Here is a 21,899-nt window from a genome sequence, read left to right as displayed (position 1 = left end):
TTTATTTTTAAATATAAGGTCTGTACTGCTTCCTAGGTCTTAACCCTTCCTCCACTTAGTTCACTCTTTGGAACATAAGAGGTATTCAGATATTTTACAATTGTGCTTCTTTGGTTAAATTAGTGTTGTCTTATTGTTAAAGTTCTGATTGATTTAAATTATAGGCACACGTTGCCTTACTTCCTAAAGTTTGTTGATATTTGTACATGTGTGTAACCTAATGTAAAGTCAGAGCAAATGTTTAATAGGGCATGATTGTATTTATAAAGAGCCTATATTTTACATTTTGATTTATGGATTAGGTTTCACAAGTGGCTACTATGTTTTAAAACAATGTATTCTAAATAGTTTATCTTAACTTGTTTACTTTAAAATGCCTGTGTGTTACTAGTAAGGTTTTCTTCCTGCAGACACACACAAGCTAAGACATATGGTTCTATCTTCAGAAAACAATATGGTGTTTATAGCCTAGGTAGGTCTTTAAATATTCATTATCTACAGTATTACTAATTTATTTGATGGTATTTAAAGTGGTATAGAATTGCCTTGGTGTTGAGTCTGAAATCCTTTTTGTCATATAGCTGCTTTAAAGGTCTGTTTTCTTCTGTTCTGCATTCTCATTTGACATTTATTCGGGGTTATTTTGTATTAGTTATGTTAAAAACAAACCAGTGAGATCACAGTAGGTGATACTGGTGTTGGAAGTGAACTAGCCTTGGAGGACATGTTTCAGCCTTGGGTTGTGTCTCTGTAGTGCAGTGATTTGGTCTGTGGTATCTGAACCCACAGTGTGACACTAAATTATAATAGCCAATTGTAGCTTAGTCATCTATTTGGTGTACTAAAACCCTAGAAAATGTGGAATTAAGATAAAACAATGCTAGTCAATGCCATCCTTTAAGGCTATTTATTCTTCCTTGATACTCAGTTAAAAAAAAGAAAGAAGGAGGAAATAAGCCATTGATGTAGAGTGTGTTCTGAGCATCTGTGAACAAAGCAGAAGAAAACAATATGAAAGTTCATAGACGTGGCTGCATCATTGATTAGCTATATATGACTATAATCAAGCTGTTTCAACTTAATCATCTTTGTTTCTTTAAAGCGTCAATCCCTTAAGTTAGCTACCCTACACTACCATGTTGAAAATCTCCTTTTGTATAGGAACTTGTTAAGAATAATCGAAAAACTACCTTTATGGAAATTTAGCCCCACCATATGTTGTATAAAAGTCCTAGTAATTTTGGCCTTGGTGGGGTTACTTTTCAGAGTGAGAGCACATTCAGTGGAAAAGCTGTCATTAGCTTTCTGCAAGGCACAATGCTCTTAATTTTTGCCCAGTTGGACATAGGAAGTAGTTCATTGGCAATGTGGACTTCTGCCTGCTGTGAAACTGCCAAGTTTCCCAGTCTCCAATTGACTCTTAGACCCAATGTTAGGGATAAAGGTATTATTTTCAGTGACTAATGCTTCAGTTTCTACAGTTCCTGTTCTTAGAAGACAAAATAGACTGTAAGGTATGCATTTTCCTTATTTTTTTTCCTCGAGTTAAAAATCATTTGGAATTTCCTAAGTGTTTTCTATTACTAAAAGAACTCAAGCCATTTGTCATCTGCTGTGCATGTTCCTCTGGTAGAAACTGCATATTTAAAAACTTGGAACTTTAGCCGGGCGTGGTGGCGCACGCCTTTAATCCCAGCACTTGGGAGGCAGAGGCAGGCGGATCGCTGTGAGTTCAAGGCCAGCCTGGTCTACAAAGTGAGTTCAGGATGGCCAAGGCTACACAGAGAAACCCTGTCTCGAAAAACAAAACAAAACAAAACAAAAAAAAAAAAACTTGGAACTTTAAAATATACTTACTACCACTTAGCTACAGCAGAAGGTGAAGTATAGGAAATACTGTTGTGAAAGAAACATTAATAAGCTACCAAAGATGATGCTACTATATTCAATTTTGAGCCTTTGTTAGAATTATTCTGGGATTACTGTAGGTGAAGTTATATACTGAATTGTGCCCTTTTCATCTTGACAAATTAAGACATCCTCTGAGTTATGGAAAGTTTTTCATGTTTTAAAATTTTGGCTGCTGCTTTAGCAGTTAAATTTTAGTAGTATTTGAAAAAGGATACCTTAGCACTGTGCTTTCCTATAAATGTTTCATGGCATTCTAAATCTAAGTGTTAACACTTGATCTTTGACAGTGCTAGATATGGGAGTCAGTTATAGCCATCAGTGTGTCTCTAGAACTGGCAGTCCCCAATTGAATGGAAATGGTTGACTCAGAGTGAAAGTCTTGTTAAACAAAACCAGCTTTTGTTGTGATTTAGCTGTGAAAAGTAGCAGGCATTTATTTATTTATGATTTTTTTTTTTTTTTGAGACAGGGTTTTTCTGTATAACCTTGGCTATCCTGGACTCTTTTGTAGACCAGACTGGCCTTGAACTCACAGAGATCCTCCTGCCTCCCAAGTACTAGGATTAAAGGCGTGCACCACCACGCCTGACTGCATTATCTTTCTTAAATGAATGTTTTTAAACATTAACATAAACTTAAAACTTTGCTATAGTGAAAGGATGATCTGTTGCTTATTTTTGTAACTGGCTAGCTTCACGTTTAAAAATCACTGCTATTCCCTTGTCTTCTTTCAGAAATGAGCAGACTAGACTGTCTAGATGAATAGTGTTTAGAAAATCAAGATTACTTGCTCATTTTCTTTACACTGGGTATCTTTTAGAAAAGTAAGTTATTCCGTGGTTATAACTCATATAGCCCCTCTGAGTGAAAAGGGGCATGCAGTTATTTAGAGCTGATTCACAGCCCTGTAGCCATTTGCTACTGCTGGGAAAAAAATCACTGCCTGGCCTAGAGTGGCCAGCTCCCTTTAAATATAAGGAGAAGATGGCATACTAGAACTAAACCAGTTTGTCAGCTAGCCTGTTCTCTTATGTCAGTAGCACTGGACTTGTATTTCAGCCTTAGAATATGTACCCAACACTGTGAAGTTCTTAATAAGCTGGGAAGCTACTGATGATTTTCTTACTATTATTATTATTTTTTAAATGTGTGTGTGTGTGTGTGTGTGTGTGTGTGTGTGTGTGTGTGTGCGCGCGCGTGCGCGCGCCCCTTCCATGAGCACACAGGTGTGGGAGGAGGCCAGAAGAGGCTGTTGGATCTCCTGGAACTAGAGTTGCCCAGACCTGGGTGCTGGGAACTGAACTCTCTGCAAGAACAGTAGGCACACTTAATGGCCGGGCCACCTCTCCATCCCTAGTTCCGATCTTTTTAGGCTTTTCTTAATCATAGCTTTCTTGCACCATTTTTGTTTTTATTTTTTGTTTTCTGTTTTTCGAGACAGGGTTTCTCTGGCTAGTCCTGGCTGTCCTGGACTTGATGGCTTCGAACTCGTAGAGATCTGCCTGCTTCTGCCCCCCCCCCCCCCCAAGTGCTGGGATTATAGGCATGTGCCACCGAACCTTGTTTCTTTTAGCATGTTTTATTTGAAAACTTTTTATGTATTTAATATGACAACTGTTGTAAGACTTATATTGGTCTCAGCACTACTTCCTGATATTAAGATTGTGGTTAGAAAAGTAAAATGGTGTCCTTTATAAGTAATGTTCTGTTTTATGAAGTGGTACATGACAAATGGATATTTAAGGTGTTACTTGTTGAGAACCAGAAAGACTTTTGGCAGTATATTCAGATAAGTTAAACCCAAAGTGTAAGATAAAAAACCATGGTGATAATCTCTTGGGGAGAAAGTGGTGATAATTCTGTTTTCTTGTTAAATTTTTTAATCAGTTGGTAATTAGAGGGAAAAGCCTCAAACCTTTACATATCTAGTCAAAGTATTTTTTGGGTTTATTTTAATTTTCTCTTGAATTTCTAAAGAACTCATCTTAAACTTTTATTTTTTAATCTACATAAAGATTGTCTTGTTGCTCCTGATTCTCTTTTTTAACCAGGAAGTTTAAATTATTCATTTTCCTTTTTCTTAAACAAAACAATGAAGATGTACCATCAATAACAGTCTTCTTTAACCAAAACTGAAAGAGACCCCAGCCCCCCTGCCCTGCCCACCCTCTGCTTTGCTAGAACAACTTGGTTCCCACTCTCTTCTTTGTCCATGTAATTGTTTTGGTTAGGAGTGTTAAGATGAGCACACTCACAAGAACTGTCTAGTGTCAGTTCATCACCAAGATGTTTCAGTAAATCAATATTTGTCATGTTTGTGTTGTGAATTATTCTGAAATAGAAAATACAAGCTGTTTTTCTAGAGATTAGGAACTTGAAAGAAAAGATGACAAATTAAAATAATACATTAGAGCTGTAGCTAAAGAAACATTGCTAATAATGTTTTGTCTTTTGTTTTTTCTCACTAGATACGTAGGTAACCTCTCCCGAGATGTGACGGAAGTCCTTATTCTTCAGCTATTCAGTCAGATCGGGCCCTGTAAGAGCTGCAAGATGATAACAGAGGTAAGGCCTTCCCTCCTGGACGCGCCGAACATGACACATGAGTGCGTTAACACCATTTTAAAATTCATTTTAGTTTGAGCCTCAAATTATCCTGTCGGAGAGGGTCACGTTTGTGGTATGACTTTATCCACTGGTTTGGCCAGTAAGCTAGGTGTAGAGTGCAGCTGGTGTGAGAAGGCAGACTCTCTGCGCTGGCAGTACCTAGTCCTTCATGATGTAGTTACCATCGGTGAGTCTGCTTGTAAGCAGCTGTCTGAGAAAGATGAGTGACGGTGTTTCACATAACTCCAATGCAGATGCTGATAACTCAGCCTACATTTCAAGTTCAGGGAATGGCGTGTTTTGAAGCCAGCATTCGGTTATTGTGTGCACAGTGGGGCAGCATGCATGTCATACTAAAGCCTGAACAATTTTGTGTAGGTAGGAATTTAAACTGTTCTAATAATTTTATTTGGGCTAGAAATGTAGCTCAGTGGTAGAACATGTACTTGTAATATGCAAGGCCCTGGATAAAATAAAGTCTAAACGTTTTGTCTTATTTTCAAAGAAAAGGTGTTACTTTTCTCAGTTAAGACTCTAGTTGTAGGGCTGGAGAGATGGCTCAGAGGTTAAGAACACTGCCTCTTCCAAATGTCCTGAGTTCAATTCCCAGCAACCACATGGTGGCTCACAACCATCTATAATGAGATCTGGTGCCCTCTTCTGGTGTGCAGGTGTACATGCAGACAGAACACTGTATACATAATAAATAAATCTTAAAAAAAAAAAAAAGACTCTAGTTGTGCGCAGTAACTCATGTGTCAGTTGCTCTTTTCTTCCTTTCTGCTTATTTATCAACTTTTCTTGCTTTTGACTGCTGTATACCAGATACTATGGTAAGTGCAAAGACTCCAGTGTTAAGAGTAAATGCTAAGAGAGTTCTGTGCCCTGAGATTTTACAGGCTGGTACGGGCCTGCAGTCAACCCTCACATAGGATGTAGACTGTAAATGTGAGGGCCCCAGATAGCTTCAAGTGCTGTGGGAGCATCAGGAGAGTATCCATGTGATGGTGGGTCATGGGACTTTCTACTTTGGAGTCAGAGCACCAACTGAAATCTAAAGGATACTCTTCTGTAGTGGAGTCTGAGGAAGAAGAGTCTGTGAAGACAAGAATGTTGATGGACCTGAGGTATAAGAGGAGTGCTTGTGTGGGCGTGGTGGTGCATACCTTTACCTAGCACTCGGGAGGTGGATCGCTGTGAGTTCGAGGCCAGCCTGGTCTACGAAGTGAGTCCGGGACAGCCAAGGCTACACAGAGAAACGTTGTCTAGGAAAAAAAAAAGAAAAAGAAAAAAGAAAAAAGGAGTGCTTGTGAAAAAGAAAAGCCAGAGCTCAGCTCCTTGTTAGAATTGTACTCAGTAGGTGCATAGATGGAATTTGAAGTGGAATTAGTCGTAGAGGCACCAGTAGGTGACGAGACAGAGGGTTTGGAAGGGCATGCAACTGTGCTGTGTCTTAGGGACTGGTGTGTCAGCCTAAAAGGGGGAACTATAAATTATCTGTGAAGAGCCACATGGTGGAGGCACACGCCTGTAATCCCAGCACTTGGGAGGCAGAGGCAGGCGGATCTCTGTGAGTTTGAGGACAGCCTGGCACAGAGCGAGCTCTAGGACAGCATAGGCTACACAGAGAAACCCTGTCTCTAAAAAACCAAAAACAAATCTGTGAAGAGCGTTGGCCTTTTAACCTTTTAATTGTATATATTTTTTCCTTCCTAACTTTGATTGTACATTTATTCTTTCATTAATGAAAAATATGTTTTGCATTGGGCACCACTGAAGGCACCGTGAACACAGTGGAGAAAGAAGCAAAGGAAGTTCCAGGTGAATAGAGACAGGGGCCCTGGAGAGAAGAAGTGTTCATGATGACGAGAAGAGGATGAGGCAGAAGCCACATTAAGGAAAGACTCTCTGAGTCTAGGCAGGAATATCAAGGTGGTACCATTGTGTTAAAGACAGGAGCAGCAAAGAACAACGGCCTCAACTTGGTAAAGAGGATGGCTGGGATCTCACGGGTGTTGGTGGAGGAAAGAGTCTAGAGAGGCCGGCAGGTTCAGAGTCACAGGGCAGAGTTGAGGTTGTAATGCCAGGTCATTGGAGAGGTTTAGGCAGGGAGAAGACAGTCTAATTTTCTCTGTATGAAAAATAATTTGTGGAAAATTGCAGGGCATACGAACAGGAGAAAAACAATGCTGGATTGCTGGGTGTTAGAGTATAGGTGAGTTGAGAGTTTCTATTTTGAAGATAGGAGCAATAGGACTAGATTGTTAAGAGAACCAGGGGAGACTTAAGATTCTTGTCAGTGTAATTGTGTGGGTGTTAACATGCTGCTTGCTAAAATGGGAATGACTGAGAAAGGCACAGGATGGGTGGGGAGGGTGGCGATCAAGAATTCTGTTTTGGCAGTGTTAAATTTAAGATGCACTTTAGCTATACACATGGAGGTTATATGCAGGCAGTTGGATAAATGGGTTTGGAATTCCAGAGAGACCCGTGCTGACGGGAACAATAATTTTTTGAAGCTACAGGAGTAGGTGAGATCACTTAGAAAGAGCAGAGGAGAGTGGAGGGCTTGAGGCCTGAGGCTTGGAAACTCATCATTCAAGAGTTCTGTCGGAGTTAAGGAGACAGACTTTCTGAGACCTCTTACAGTGAGGAAGTTAAGACACCAGCTCTGGTGGCTCCAACAGACATTTACAAGGAGGAGGATGGAAGTCAGCTATTTGGAATTGTATGGAAAAACAAGAGACCAGGTGGCAGAGAGGCCACTGGTGAGTTATCATGCAGTTTCATGTCTGGTGATGGCAGTAGCCGTCTGAATGACTTTAGGAATGCAGAGGATGGAGAAAGGAAAGAAGCACTAGGGCATTTTTGGCAGATACTTGGTAAATATTTAAAAGTCTCTGGGTGTATACAGACATTTGGAGAGTAAGAACTCTTCACAGCTTAATCTTACACTTTCTAGATTTGAACTTGTAAGTAGTTTAAAAATCTCTTATTTTCTGTTTTGATATTTCTGTCATCCAGTAATGGTGACCAGGCTAATTAAGGTTAAGGACTCAGCTGACTGCTAGGCAGTGGTCTAAATAGGAAGTTGTCTAAAGGGCATGGGCTCTAGGGAGAGCAGGTAACATCTAGACAGCTCCCTTTTATAAATTTGCCTTCATTAGATAAAGAACCCTGTTTTTTGTTTTATGATTTCTTCTTATTTATTGTTGAGACAAGTCTTGCCATATAGCCCTAAAACTCACCATGTTGTCCTTGACCATGAGTGAGTAGTGAGTGTCCTTGTCCTTAGTGCTGGGGTTGTAGACCTGGGCAACCACACCCACCAGTTTTTGTTTTGTTTGTTTGTTTTTCTTCTTACATTAGGTGTTATCCTAGACTCTAGTTTTCACAATATAGTGGTATGATATATATATACATATATAATATATAATCTTTAAATTATTTATTTTTGGTTTTTTAGACAGGGTTTCTCTGTGTGTAGCCCTGGCTGTCCTGGACTCACTTTGTAGACCAGTCTGGCCTCAAACTCACAGTGATTTGCCTGCCTCCGCCTGTGTGCCACCACGCCTGGCTATAATCTTTAATTTTAAGACAAGCATTAAATATTTTAAAATATGACAGTTGAGATTTGGCTTTAAGTTTTTAAACATGGATCAAGCAATGCAATGTGACTATTTAAATGCAGTGGTCTTCCCTTACCTGTGGTTAACTTCAGTTCAACATATAAATGGAAATGGAAAGTTTCACAAGAAGACAATGTAGAAGTTTGGTTTTTGTTTTTGAGACAGGGTCTCTCTAGGTAGCCCTGTTGTTCTAGGACTTGCTATGTGGACCAGACTGACCTAAGACTAACATAGATCCACCTGCTTCTGCCTCCTGAATGCTGAAGTTAAAGGCAGGGCCGCTCTGTCCAGCCCAATTCAAAGGTTTTGAATTACAGATCTGAGTGGTATAGTAAGATCTCTTAGTGTCCAGAATGAGACACACAGTATTTCTGTGTTACGTGTACTCAGATTGTACCTGCTACCCACCCAGTAGTCACTTTGTACTGTCATCAGATGACTGTGAAGCATCTATTTAGTGTTCATGTTCCAGTAACTTGTTTACTTAATGGCTTTAGTGTTGAGGTAATGCTGACAATTCAGAAATCACAAAGATAAGCCATAAAGTGCTTCCTTTAAGGAAAAGGTGAAAATTCTGCAGTTAATAAAAAAAGAAAATTACATGCTGAATTTGTGGGTATCAGCAATAGGAGTAAATCTTTTGTGAAAGTGTGAAAAATGAAAAAAAAAATCCAAGTTTTTTGTTGCACCTAAAAACTGCACTTAACCAAGTGCTGGCCACGTTGTGTTGTTAAGATCGAACAGCATTTCTGGCCACCTAGAGTCATGTAGTATTTGTCTCAAAACAAACAAACAAAAGATGGAATATGCATTGTAAGAAAACAGTATAAAGAAGTCTTGATGCTATCATGGATTTCAGGCATCCATTAGGATCTTAGACAATGTTTCCTGTAGGAAACACACACACACACAATATGAAAATATCAATATGAACATATAGGAGCTGGCCTACTACTTGGCTAGATGCAATTGGTATTGCTATGCATGAATATACTAGTTTCTTAAAATCTGGGTGATAGTTTGTATATCATTTTAATTGAGACAGGATCTTACTATATAGCCCTGGTTGGCCTGGAACTGTATGTAGACTAGGCTGGCTTCAAACTTGAACTCCCTGAGATCCACTTGCCTCTGCCTCCTCCGCTGCAGGGATTAAATGTGTGTTCCACCAAGCCTGGCCCAGATTGGTTTTTGCCCTGTCAGTCTTCAGTGAATGTGTCTGGTAAATATTCACTCTTTCACAGGAGAAAAGTGTTTTTATTTGGAGTCTTCTCTTCTATTTCCTTTCTCTACCTCTTTCTCTTATTAATGATCCCACTTTTTCACCCTTAAAGGAAATGCCTCTGGTTGCTACATCTTATTTGGGATTTTCTACAAAAGTTTTTTGGGATGAAAAGCATTTGTTGAAAAGCTCTTTATTTTATCTGGTATTTTTAATTCCTACTAAGTTCACATAGAGCATGATAGGTCCTAGGTCACTCTATATTAAATAGCCCAACATAAAGAATATGCTTGAAGAGTTGAGTTCCTGGCCAGCATAGGTTTCTGTTTTTAAAGAAATAAATAACTTTTTAGGTAGCACTAAGATCTTAACATCCATATTTGCTATGTATTTGCCAACTCATGAAGATTTCTTTTTATGTTGGTGTTTTGTGATGTAAATTTGTAGCTTGGTCCTGGGTTTAGTTAATATTTATTTTTGTGGTTTTAAGATCCTGGATAGCAAGCTCATGCACTGTCCCATATATACTAAATAATTGCTCTGCCATTGAGCTATACCTAGCATGTGCTAGAGTGTGTAAATACATTTTTAGCAATTATGTTTTAGATTACTAGTGTATTTGCTTGACTCTGGGAGACAATTCATAATCTCTAGTAAACTAGGCTTTTTTAAGGTGGTGTCTTTCATATGTGTATGTACATATATAGATCATGCTGGCCTTCAACTCTTAGCCTTCTGATCCTCCTTCCTGCCTCTGTTTCCCAAGTGCTAGCAGTACAGACGTGTGTAGTCATGCCTAGCTAGCCTTTTTTGAAAGAAGGAAGATTCATTTCAGTAACTAGTTACAAATTTTGAATTTTTCTATTTTCTTCTTTTTCCTCTTCTAGAAGAGGAATACATTATATCCAATCTGAGTAATAACATAAAATGCTAAATTATAGTATCACCCTAGTGTTGATCAGAGGTAAAATGGACTCATTTTTTTTTATTTTGTTTTTTTGAGACAAGGTCTTTCTTTGGTTGTCCTGTAACTCTATGTCGACCAGGCTGGCCTGGTCACAGATCTGTCTGCCTCTACCTCCCAAGTGATAGAATTAAATGTGTGCATAAGTAGAAATCAGCCCTTTAAAATCATGTTGGAGCTGGGTGGTGCACACCTTTAATCCCAGCACTTGGGAGGCAGAGGCAGGCGGATCTGAGTTAGAGGCCAGCCTAGTCTACATAAGGAATGTCAGGACAGTGCTGCACAGCGAAACCCTGTCTCAAGAAGAACAAAAAGACAAAAAACAGAAAGCCCCAACCCTAATAATAGTAGTAATGTTGGAAAAAAGAGCAGTCATAAGGAGCAGCCCTCACTAAGTCTCAGGTAGATATTTAGGGCGAATAGAAGGTTCTGTCTTATGAAACATACTTCACCAGTCTTCTGCATTCTAATCTTATACTCACAGTAAAGATTCTTCACTGTTGTGTGGCTCTGCGTGAATACAACAGGATTCCGAGGCTCAGCTTAAATCTTACGTGTTAGGCTTTCATAAACTTATGCAATCTCACCTTGTGCATTCCTAGCTGTCAGTAATGTTTTTTCCTGGATTTTCTTCTCAGCAACCCGATAGCAGAAGGGTCAACTCTTCTGTTGGATTTTCTGTTTTGCAGCATACAAGCAATGACCCATATTGCTTTGTGGAATTTTATGAACACAGAGATGCAGCTGCTGCATTAGCTGCTATGAATGGGAGAAAAATTTTGGGAAAGGTAAGATAATGGGGTGATGGCACCCAGTGAATGTATGTTTGCATGTTAAATCAGCCTGTGTTCTTTCTTAGCAAGATTTAAAATAGACAATCGGCTACTGAGTGCTCTCTATTCAGCCTAGTGCCTTTACACAAATAATCCAACTTGATAAATGATTTATTAAGTGGTAAGTGTTCAAAATGACATGCCTAATAATTGTATTAAATATAATCTTTGTTTTTAGGAGGTCAAAGTAAACTGGGCAACAACACCAAGTAGCCAGAAAAAAGATACTTCCAGTAAGTACCCCTGCTGCATTTTACTGTGCAAGCGTGAGGTTACCCTGGCAGCGTTACCTGCTTACCTGAGGCTTTCTTCCTCCGTCAGTGTTGCCTGACTTCTTCAGTATTTGATTACCAAATGCTCTGATTTCAGATCACTTCCATGTGTTTGTTGGAGATTTGAGTCCAGAAATTACAACAGAAGATATCAAATCAGCATTTGCCCCCTTTGGTAAAATATCGTAAGTATCATAATCAGTATCAGACTCGATAGTGATAGGCAAAACTGTATAATTAACTTGTATTAGAATCAAGGTTTTCTTTCTCTAGTTAGTGTGTTTTTCTTTGGTTTTTACTTTTGTTTTGTTTTGCTTTGTTTTTTGAGTAGATGTTGTTGCAAATGTTGATGTCATTTCAATGTTTGGGGTCTTGTTTTCAGATAACCTTGTGTATAATATGTTTAAATTTTTTAAGTGATTCTGTTTGTTACATTTAAAGCAAATATTTAAATGGTAAAACTTAAAGCTTTTTGTCAAATGTTTTCAAATCTTGATATGGTTAAGAATATTGGGGTAATGAAAACTAAATGTGATTTATATTGTGTATTAAATTTTTATTGAAGTAGTTTTTAAGTGGGGGAATCTAGGCAAACCCTTGAGTATATTATGGTTAAATTGGAAATGTTCATGTTTAAATATAATGATAAATGTGTTTTGATAATTTAGCTTTGAAAAAACGTAATATTATTGCAATATTAAAATGTTCTCATGTCTAGATAATAAATGAGATTAATTTTACTTTTGGTAGTGATATTTGATTCTGCTAGTTAGAGAACAAATATGGGTTGATTTTTTTAAAAATGCTCAAATTTTGTTATTTGTTTAACTATATTAGAAAATTAAAGGTGATTACAAGTTCTATAAAATGTCTTAATTTATCTTTGATTAAGATGAATTTATTCTATATTTGTCAATTTAAATGTATGGCTACAGAAATGGTTTAAGAACAACAACTTTACTATTAACTTTAATATAACTTGTTGTTCTATAGATTTAATTTATTTGTAAGATTTCATTATTAATTTTCTATTTTGATATTTGCTTTGCTTTTTAATCTAAATGTGGTAAGTAGCACTGTTGTAAAATTAGTGTAAAATGATACAGGTTGCTGTTTTTGATCTTTATTTATACCTGAGACCTGCAGTTTTTCTACAGTCCAAGTCACAATTAAAAGTAATAGCATTCTGGTTATTTTGCAGAATTGCTCATAAGAATGGACAGGATCTTGAAGGCTAACTGCAAGGAACTGTGCACACTGGAACTCAGTTGTAGATTTTTTTTCTCATTTCTATTTATTCTTATTATACATTATTTATATATACATATTTTAGTATTTACATTTTAACATTCTATATTCAGTGGAGTTCTATATTTCCAATCATTTTAACTTACTCACTAAAATTTCTGTGTAAATTTGTTGTTTTCGTACTGGTGTGCTTAGCGTTGTTGTTAGTTTTTTATTCTCCTTTCTTAAATTTCTGAAAATGTCAATTTTTCAAAATTTACAGCTGCCCAAACTCCAAAATGATGATAGAGAATTGACCAAGAAAAATAAAGAAATCTGTTAACAGGCCATGTATGCCTTTTTAATTCCTATTTTTTCCTCTTTTTCAATTTTTTAATATTTCATATATTTTGTATCACTAGGCAGAAGACATTTAACTATTTAGATATTGCATGGTAAAGTAGTTAGCATTGTTGCAGTAATTTATAGAATCAGTAAATCTTAGCGGACACTAGCAAATAGAATATTAGAAAAGGAAGCTGTTGTTCCTGTTAATCTTCAGATGTGAGTGTCTAGCTAGAAAGCACAGGCTCTGTGGTTAGGTTGCATGTTTATTACATGTTTTTGTCCTACTGCTTTTTTCTAACAGGTAAAGAAGCATTAGGGAGAGTTCAGGAATGGCTGTAGTTAATTAGGGCTAACTGGAGTTTATTTTTAAATGCTCACAATACAGTGTGTGTGGTTCCTTTTAGTTTTTATTTTGAGGGTGACTTTTACTTCCCTCATTTAGCTGTGCTTCTTTTCACAGGGACGCCCGGGTAGTTAAAGACATGGCAACTGGAAAGTCCAAAGGCTACGGTTTTGTATCTTTTTATAACAAACTGGTACGTCCTTCCAATTAACTCAGTCAAAAGATTTCAGTTCTGGATTTAGTTGCTTCATTAAAATTAATGATTGAAACTTGATATGCTTTGATGTTAACTTAGATATACAACTTTTGTGGAGTTTGTTGAGTCTATTAGTAATAGAAAATAATTCTTCCCTTCCCTTGAAGATGTCTATAAAGCTGGGTGATAGATATATACCACAGGGAAGGAGCATTACCGAAGTGCGCTGTGCACTCGTGGAAGCTCAGTGAGTTAGAAGTGAAGCCCACTGTAGAGGAGGCCAGTGTGAGGGCTGCGCTCATTTTACCCAGGGACATCTCTGTGGTCATCACTTCACCAAAGCTATTTCATAACGAGTATTAAATGTCACAGCAGTTACGTATATATGTTAGCCTCTTTTTACATTTTCTTGAGTAAATGTTATATTACAAAGCAACCATAAAGTTAAGGCACTTTAAAATGGCCTTGTTGAAATTTCTACTTCTCTTTTTGCACATTTGTGTCTATTTGAGAAAAATTATTTTTGGGTGATCAGTAGGATTATATTTTTTTCCTTATATTAGTGAAACATAATTCTCGAACTTAAATGTTCTGTCAGTATTTTGAAACCAATAAGTAAAAATCAACTTTTCTGGTTCAGGTTGCTTCGTTGGTGACGTCTTTGTCACTGGTGGACTCACAGACATGCACTAGGTTCAGCAGGGCAGGCTGCATTTTGTCTTACTGGGTCTTATGTATAAGTTTTTCCTTTGTTTCTGTTTTTCTTTCTTTTTTTTGGTTTGGTTTTTCAAGACAAAGTTTCACTGTGTAGCCTTGGCTGTCTTGGATTCACTTTGTAGACCAGGCTGGCCTCGAACTCACAGCAATCCTCCTGCCTTTGCCTTCCGACTGCTGAGATTAAAGGCGTGCACCACCACGCCTGGCTTCTGATTTCTCTTTTTTTTTTTCCCCCTTCTCCATAGGATGCAGAAAATGCAATTGTGCATATGGGGGGTCAGTGGTTGGGAGGTCGACAAATCAGAACCAATTGGGCCACACGTAAACCACCTGCCCCTAAAAGTACACAAGAAAGTAAGTTATATCTGTATATATGTTGCAAGTATAGATTGTGATCACACCATGTAGCATTGTCTTAATTTCTTAGTATTTAAATAAGTGTAAGACTTAATTTGAATTTCATTACTTGAGCTTTAAAATAAATATTTCAGGCTAAGAACCAACTGGTTTATTTATGGATGAGATCTATATTTAAGGCTAAGGCTATAGCTAAATTGGTAGAATTGTGCTTGCCTAACCTGCATGAGGCCCCTAGCGTCATGTTAACCAGGTGTGGCAGCTCATGCCTACAGTTCCAGCACCTGGGGAATGGAGGCAGAAACAGAAGTTCAAAGTCTTCTTCAGCACCGTAGTGAGTTCTAATCTGCCCTGGGATACTTGAGACCCCACCCCCAATCTGTTAAGACATAGCATTGAGAAAAAAACTTTGTTCTTTCCACTGAGATTTATCTTAACAGTATGTAGCCAGGAGTAGTAGTAGTGCATGCCTTTAACCCCATTACTCAGAGGCAGAGGCCAGCCTAGTCTACATAGTTCTAAGCTAGCCGGGGTTACATAGAGAGATCTTATCTTAAAATATAAACAAAAAATTTTAAATGGTATATGAGTAAAAGATTGTGTATGTGTGTAGCACTGGGGATTGAACCGTGACCTTTCACATGTTAGGCAAACAATGTACAACTGAGCTCAAAAAGTAGTTTTATAATACTGTATAACAGTTCAAATTTCTTATTTTTCTACATATAGCTAACACTAAGCAGTTGAGATTTGAAGATGTAGTAAACCAGTCAAGTCCAAAAAACTGTACTGTGTACTGTGGAGGAATTGCTTCGGGGCTAACAGGTAGTGTTTGGTGTCCTAACTCCCTCCTCTGTTGGTATTTCAGCACTATTAGTATAAATTTCATGGTTAGCGTGAGCTCTGAATATTTTCTTGATATGTTTTTCTTTGTATAGATCAGCTTATGAGGCAAACGTTTTCACCATTTGGACAAATTATGGAGATCAGAGTTTTCCCAGAGAAGGGCTATTCATTTGTCAGGTAATGCTCGGGCTGTGGTAGCCTTAGTCTAACATTGTTTCATTCCTTTCACTGACATTATTGGATCCTTACTAGAAGTCAGTCTACCTACGTAATACAGAATTTAAGAAAAATGCGAACTGAAAAAGATGTCAGTTAATGAGGTCCTGTATTATTTGCCCAAGTTCTGAAAGATTGAAGGCAAAACCTCACTGTTTTTTCCTCTTAGATTTTCAACCCATGAGAGTGCTGCCCATGCCATTGTCTCTGTGAATGGCACTACAATCGAAGGACATGTGGTTAAATGCTATTGGGGTAAAGAATCTCCTGATATGACTAAAAACTTCCAACAGGTAATTCGATTTTTCCTAGCACCTTTTAAGGTTTCCATCTTACATACCTACATAGGAGCTTTGGAAATTGTAAAATAAACAGTAAAATAAAGCATATAGATGCTTTCAGTTGATTGTGTAAAATGCTATTTCAAAATTGTTTTGCGGTATTAACTGAATCTTAATACTTTCTTTTCACAGGTGTCACCACCCCAATAAACTTAGACAATGATAAATAACAGAGTCCTATTCACATAAGGGTGCTTACTTAGTTTTTCTCTTCCTTGTCTCCCACTCTTTCTTCAAATACGGTGTTTCCTTCTTGTTCCCTAAAACAGTCGTCTGCTTTCTCCTAGGTTGACTACAGTCAGTGGGGCCAGTGGAGCCAAGTGTATGGAAACCCACAACAGTATGGGCAGTATATGGCAAATGGGTGGCAAGTACCTCCCTATGGAGTATATGGGCAGCCGTGGAACCAACAAGGATTTGGAGTGGAGTGAGTTGTTTTTTTGTTGTTGTTGGTTTTTTTTTTCTCCATTGTAGAAACAGATGAGCTTCTGTCAAAAGAGAAATATGTGCTCTCCTAGGGGATTGAAGTGATGTATGCTAAGGTGTTTGGGTTATAGATGTTACAGTAACAAATCTCAGGAAGTGTGGTTTGTAATGCTTTTAATTGCAGAGATGGGAGGATGCAGTGTGACCTCTCTGTAAGCAGTTGGTAGAATTTGACTCATCTATAGTGACACTTTCATTTCACTTCTCTGTGTATAAAAGATCTTTGTTTGGCCTATATAAGACATCTTGGGAACTTAAATGACATAGAGCAGTTTGCTTTTTATGATGTTGGTAGAATGGGTTCATTGCTTCACTTTTTTTTCCTAGGCTGAGCTAGACCCTTATTTTCACAGGCTTATTGAGAATACTGCAAGAGTCAAAGGCTGTACAAGAGTACGGTCTGCTAAGTCATTTATTTTTATTTTTGTAAGACAGTGTTTCCACTTTAGTCCAGAGTAGCCTGCATCTCACTATGTAACCCAAGCTGACCTCAGACTTAGACTTAGAGCAAGCAGTCTTGTCCCAACCTTCCAGGTGCTGAGATTGTAGATGGGAGACCTTACAACTGGCTCTATTGTTGCTGTTATTAGACCAGTTTGGCCTCAAGCTCAAACTCAAAAAGATCTACCTTTAATCCCAAGTTCTGGGATTAAAGATGTGCACCATCATGCCCAGCACTCATTACTTTTTAAAAATCAGCTCCCAGGTAGTCTGCAGACTGGAGGTAAGTTGTGCTGGGTTGTAGGGCGCTGCCTTGTGTAACCAAGACTCTGGGCTTGATCCCCAGCACAGCAACAAAGTAAAAACCAATGAAAAGCAACTTGCGGGCTTGATGGTGCTGTATGTGCTCTGCTTGTTGTGGATTGGTGGTCCATCTGTGCTCTGTGATTGGATGCTGCTGATTCTGTGTAGTTGTATACAGTATCTTTTTCTTACGTTTGCTGAAGATTTTTTCCCCTTTCTTCCAAGTCAATCACCTTCTGCTGCTTGGATGGGTGGATTTGGTGCTCAGCCTCCTCAAGGACAAGCTCCTCCCCCTGTAATACCTCCTCCAAACCAAGCTGGGTATGGCATGGCAAGTTTCCCAACACAGTGAGCTGGGACTCTGAACACAGTTGTAACTCACCATAGGCTGCAATCTTCTGTGACACTCTGAAGACATGAAAAGTAAACATCGGAAAAGGAAATTATTTATTTTAAAATTTGCAATGTTTGGAACCTTTAGCACAGATCTGCTTGGGGAAGGACACATGTCTTCTAGTTCTGCCTTTTTAAGTTTTTGTTCATGATGGATATGAACATGATTTTTCTTTGTGTACAAAAAACTAAAATAAAGTCAATAAAGACAATTCTGACTATAAATTTTGATATAATAGGAGAAATGGGTAATACATTTTGATTCTTAGACACTATTCCGTTTTTATCTTGCTGTTCAGTATTTTAACTCACTGTGTTTTTAAAAGAGCAAAAAAGGGAGTATCGTGAAAAACTGAGAATCACATCAGTTCGTCTTGAATTCTGATGCTCCCCTCCCATCCCCTGAGGTGGACCACATTTGAAGTCATCAGGAGAAGTGTGATTTCAGAAGAAATACATGATGTGGGAATCGCTGTGGAAGAAACACTTAATTCTCTATGTTAAAGAAAATGAAGCCAGACTGAAAGCTTGCAGCCTGAATAAGGGACAGCGTCATAGGAGTTCTTGAGCGAATGGTGGTGGTCCACATTAAGACATATTTTTAAAACTTTTAAAAGTGTTGGTTATCAAAAATGTAGTATATATTACATTTCATTTTGGGGGAGAATTCCAAGTATGGTGTTTATATTAAAGTCAGACAGTCACACTTGCGCTCTTACATGGAGTTTAATGGTAAACATTGTAAATATTGAATGACTACAGTGTTTCAAAAGCATGCTTCAACATAGAAGTAGCAGCAATGTAATTATTCCAGGTGACAAGTAACATACTGCAGGTGAGTGCAGTGGTCAGTCACAATGTTTAAGACTGACATTTTCAAAGTTGGCCATGTAAAATTAAAATGACACAGATGACTACACAGAAGAAGCCTTAATTTAATTTCATACAAATCTTTGATGCATTAGTATATATTCTAAATTGTAAGTCAAAGGTAGATTTGGGCTTTGCTTTTTTTTTTCTTTCTTTCTTTCTTTTTACTTTGCTTTTTTTGGTACATAAATACCTTGGTTTAAAACCCAATGAAGTGATTTCAGGGTTCCTATAAGTTGTATAGCACAAATGTTTTTTAAAAATCTTGGGATATTTTTTAAAATTAGATATATTTTGCCCAAGAATTTTTTTAAACAAGATTGCTAAAATATCTTACAACTTGATGTACCAATTATAATTGGATATTCAATTTGAGTTGTACACAAAGTTGTTGCTTTTATTCCTAATTTGTTCTTTTTCCTTGTGGGGAGTGTGTGGGTGACAGGCCCGAACAGGCCTGAGTTGTATGTGTGCAGTTTGTAATTGAATCTCTTGGGAAGATGTGGGAATTCCAGGTTGTTCTTCCAAGGCATTTCAGTCTATGTGGATACAGTCTGCCTCATATATCTATAAAACAGGAATGTGAAATAGATAAAATCCTATGTGTTTCAATTGTGACAGCTCGGGGGTGCAAATGTATTGGTAGTGTGTTAAACCTGCTGGCCTGTGTATGCACACGAGCAAACAGCCCTAACCTAACTGTTCCGAGGTAGGATGGGTAAGATGCAACTGGCGTCCACACTAAGCCATTGAAGTCTAAAGATTAAGATAATGTGGTTTTATATATTGGTGACCACACAAATTCTGGTGTTCATTTCCTCCTTTCTTCATTTAGAAATACAGCCAGATATATTTAGCATAAAAATTTACAGGGTCTGAAGTTCTTTTTTGAGCCAACATCTTTACGTACCTTAGGGTCTTTTGGTTTTGTTTCTCTGTTTTTAAAACCGCAAGGACCCTGTGTTATACTTGTCTATGACTAAATAGACCCCTGCTTCTTTTAATCATACCTTTGGGGAATGTTTTTGGAAAAATTACTTTATATTTTATAAGAAGAAGACAAGCTATATTCTGCCCTTGAGTTAAGATTTTCATTAAACTCTGTGAAACTCGAACAACCTAAAGATGTTTTAAGTTGATAAATTGATAAAAGCATATAAATTTTCAGTTTTCCTTTTTTTTCTTTTTTCTTTTCTCTTTCTCTCTCTGCCAGTAAATCAGTGGCTTACTAAGATAACTAATGGCTAACTCTAGCTGTAGTCTTTTTTGTTATATTCTAGATTTAATAAAATTATCCAGACTGGTTACATTGCCACAGAAGCATGTGACTGACCGGTCTTTTGTCTGAATTTGGATGAGAAAAAGGATTTTTTGATAAGTCAGTCACAGTCATTTCACAGCAAGTAGTTTTAAGATAGAAAGGGACATGCCCAAATGAAATGCACCACTTTAGGAAATAAGCGATCAAGCTAAAACAGGTTCAGACTCGTACAATGCAGATTTGAGTTCGTGCCCTCGGTCCACTTTAAACCTAAGAACTGTTGCCTTTTCCCCCTGTGTTCGTTAAGAACAACAGAGAGACTCTTTGGCATGCAAGGAAATGTCTCTTCATAGTTTCTTGAGATTTATCTTGGTGTGTTTCTGCCTGCCATCGTCTGTGCTTGAACCCTTTCTACTAGCATTTCCTCGGTGCCAGTCCGTCTGATCTTTGTCTGCCGGCAGTGAGAGGCCAACTAAAGCCAAAGCTGTAAACCACAGTTGAAGTAAGTCTTTCAATAAAGACTAGACTATGTAAGTGGCTTTTTCTTATTGTTGTTCATTTCATAACTGTTCAGGCTGCCATGAATAAGCAGTTTGGTTTTGTCAGCAAGGATTATGACATACCTATAGTTTCAGGACTTAAGTTCTTTGTATTAAATAAAATTCAAGTTCTGAATATGGACAGGAATTTGTACTCATGGGGTCAGTAAGATGGATGACTCCCGTGGGTAAAGGTGTCTGCAACACCTGAACTTGACTTCTGTTCCCAAGAAACTACATGGTGGAAGTTAGCAACTGATTCCTGATCTCCATGCACATTGTAGCGTATGGATTAACACACCCTTTTTAAATTTTTTGTTTTATTTGTTTGTTTGTTTGTTTGTTTATTTTGAGACAGGGTCTTTCTGTGTAGTCCTGGCTGTCCCAAAGCTTATAAATAGGAGACCAGGCTGGCCTTTAACTCACAGAGCTGGCCTTTAACTCACCTAGCAAGTAAATGTAATACAACTTTTTTTTAAAATTCCATCTTTCTAAAAAGTATGTTCTGTTATACAGTAAAACATTTTGAATTTCATAAACTTTTACCATGTCTAGGTGGTAAAAATATTTGATTAATGATTATTCAGAAACAGAAATATTAAGTAAATGCAACCATTTTGTAAGTATTCCCAGATTACACTCTCACTTGTATTTGTTATGGTGTATATTGCAAAATCGCAAAAAACTTTTAGTTTTTTCTTTCCTTCTTGTTTTGGTATTTAAAGACAGGGTTTCTTTTATTCAGAGCCTTGGCTGTCCCAGACTCTTTGGCTGGCCTCAAACTCACAGAGATCTACCTGCCTCCGCCTCCCGAGTGCTAGGATTAAAGGTATGTGCTACCACACCCTGCTTGCTTTTTCCAACTTTTAAAAAGCTTTCACTCTATTGGCTATAGTTGTGTGCACCAGTAATCTCAGTTCTCCAAACACTGGGCAGGATGTCAAGGTCCAGACCCGCGTAAGCCATGGAGCAGAAACCCTGGCTTAAACACCCATCCCCAAGAAAAATCCTTACGTCACCCAATAGGATGTATGTTTAAAGGTGTATTTTCCAAGCCAGGTGGTGGTAGTGCATCCCTTTCATCCCAGGACTCAAGGCAGAGGCTAGCGGATCTCTGCGTTTGAGGCCAGTCTGGTCTACGAGTGAGTCCAGGATAGCCAGGGCTACACAGAAACCCTGTCTTAAAAAACAAGCGGAAAAAAAACAAAACAAAACAAAACAAAAAACCAATGAAGTCCTTCTCTGCTTAAGTAAACTAGTACCCTAGTAATTCTGTTCATATAGGTGGAGACTGGTGCCTAGTCCCTTATGTGGGGCGGCGGGTTGGACAGTGTGCTAGGGATGAAACCCTGGACCTAGCGTATACTAAGTATTTGCTCTTTCATGAAGCTGTGTTAGGAGACCTGCTCCATTTGGGGAAGAGAAGTTGGAACGGAGTCTTACTCTGTAGCCAAGATAGGCGTTGAACTCTTGGTCCTCCTGCCTTAGCCTCCCTAGTGCTGGGGTTGCAGTGTGTGCCACCACACCACGCGGTGTGTAAATGCCTCGCTAAGGAAGTTTGGTTCCTGGTTTCTGTT

The 21,899-nt window shown here is 38.1% G+C and overlaps 1 protein-coding gene across 6 annotated transcripts; it reads left to right on the top strand.

Moving 5' to 3' along the window:
* The first annotated feature begins 331 nt into the window (after positions 1-331).
* Positions 332-19,457, top strand: Tial1 (TIA1 cytotoxic granule associated RNA binding protein like 1). 6 transcript variants are annotated; one of them, XM_051145392.1, is made up of 12 exons: positions 332-472; positions 4,380-4,476; positions 11,023-11,121; positions 11,345-11,399; positions 11,536-11,623; positions 13,474-13,549; positions 14,515-14,623; positions 15,356-15,451; positions 15,565-15,649; positions 15,858-15,981; positions 16,317-16,456; positions 17,485-19,457. In XM_051145392.1, exons 2-12 carry the CDS (start codon positions 4,465-4,467, stop codon positions 17,609-17,611), a joined length of 1,011 nt encoding a protein of 336 aa, XP_051001349.1. In that variant the 5' UTR covers positions 332-472; positions 4,380-4,464; the 3' UTR covers positions 17,612-19,457. The 6 variants fall into 6 exon arrangements, with proteins under 6 accessions (XP_051001349.1, XP_051001353.1, XP_051001351.1 ...); XM_051145396.1 differs by lacking the exon at positions 332-472 and having other exon boundaries at positions 4,450-4,476; positions 10,972-11,121; XM_051145394.1 differs by lacking the exons at positions 332-472; positions 4,380-4,476; positions 17,485-19,457 and adding an exon at positions 16,162-16,220 and having other exon boundaries at positions 10,325-11,121.
* The last annotated feature ends 2,442 nt before the right edge of the window (positions 19,458-21,899 follow it).

Source organism: Acomys russatus, chromosome 5 (assembly GCF_903995435.1).
Source record: "Acomys russatus chromosome 5, mAcoRus1.1, whole genome shotgun sequence".
In the NCBI taxonomy this organism is placed as follows: Eukaryota; Metazoa; Chordata; class Mammalia; order Rodentia; family Muridae; genus Acomys; species Acomys russatus.
This window is presented reverse-complemented; position numbering and strand designations above follow the sequence as displayed.

Coding starts and splice junctions, on each gene's coding strand:
- Tial1 (XM_051145391.1), top strand. CDS start 10,945: ATGTTTTTTCCTGGATTTTCTTCTCAGCAACCCGATAGCAGAAGGGTC. Junction 13,550..14,514: donor TATCTTTTTATAACAAACTG/GTACGTCCTTCC, acceptor CCTTCTCCATAG/GATGCAGAAAATGCAATTGT. Junction 15,982..16,316: donor TGACTAAAAACTTCCAACAG/GTAATTCGATTT, acceptor GCTTTCTCCTAG/GTTGACTACAGTCAGTGGGG.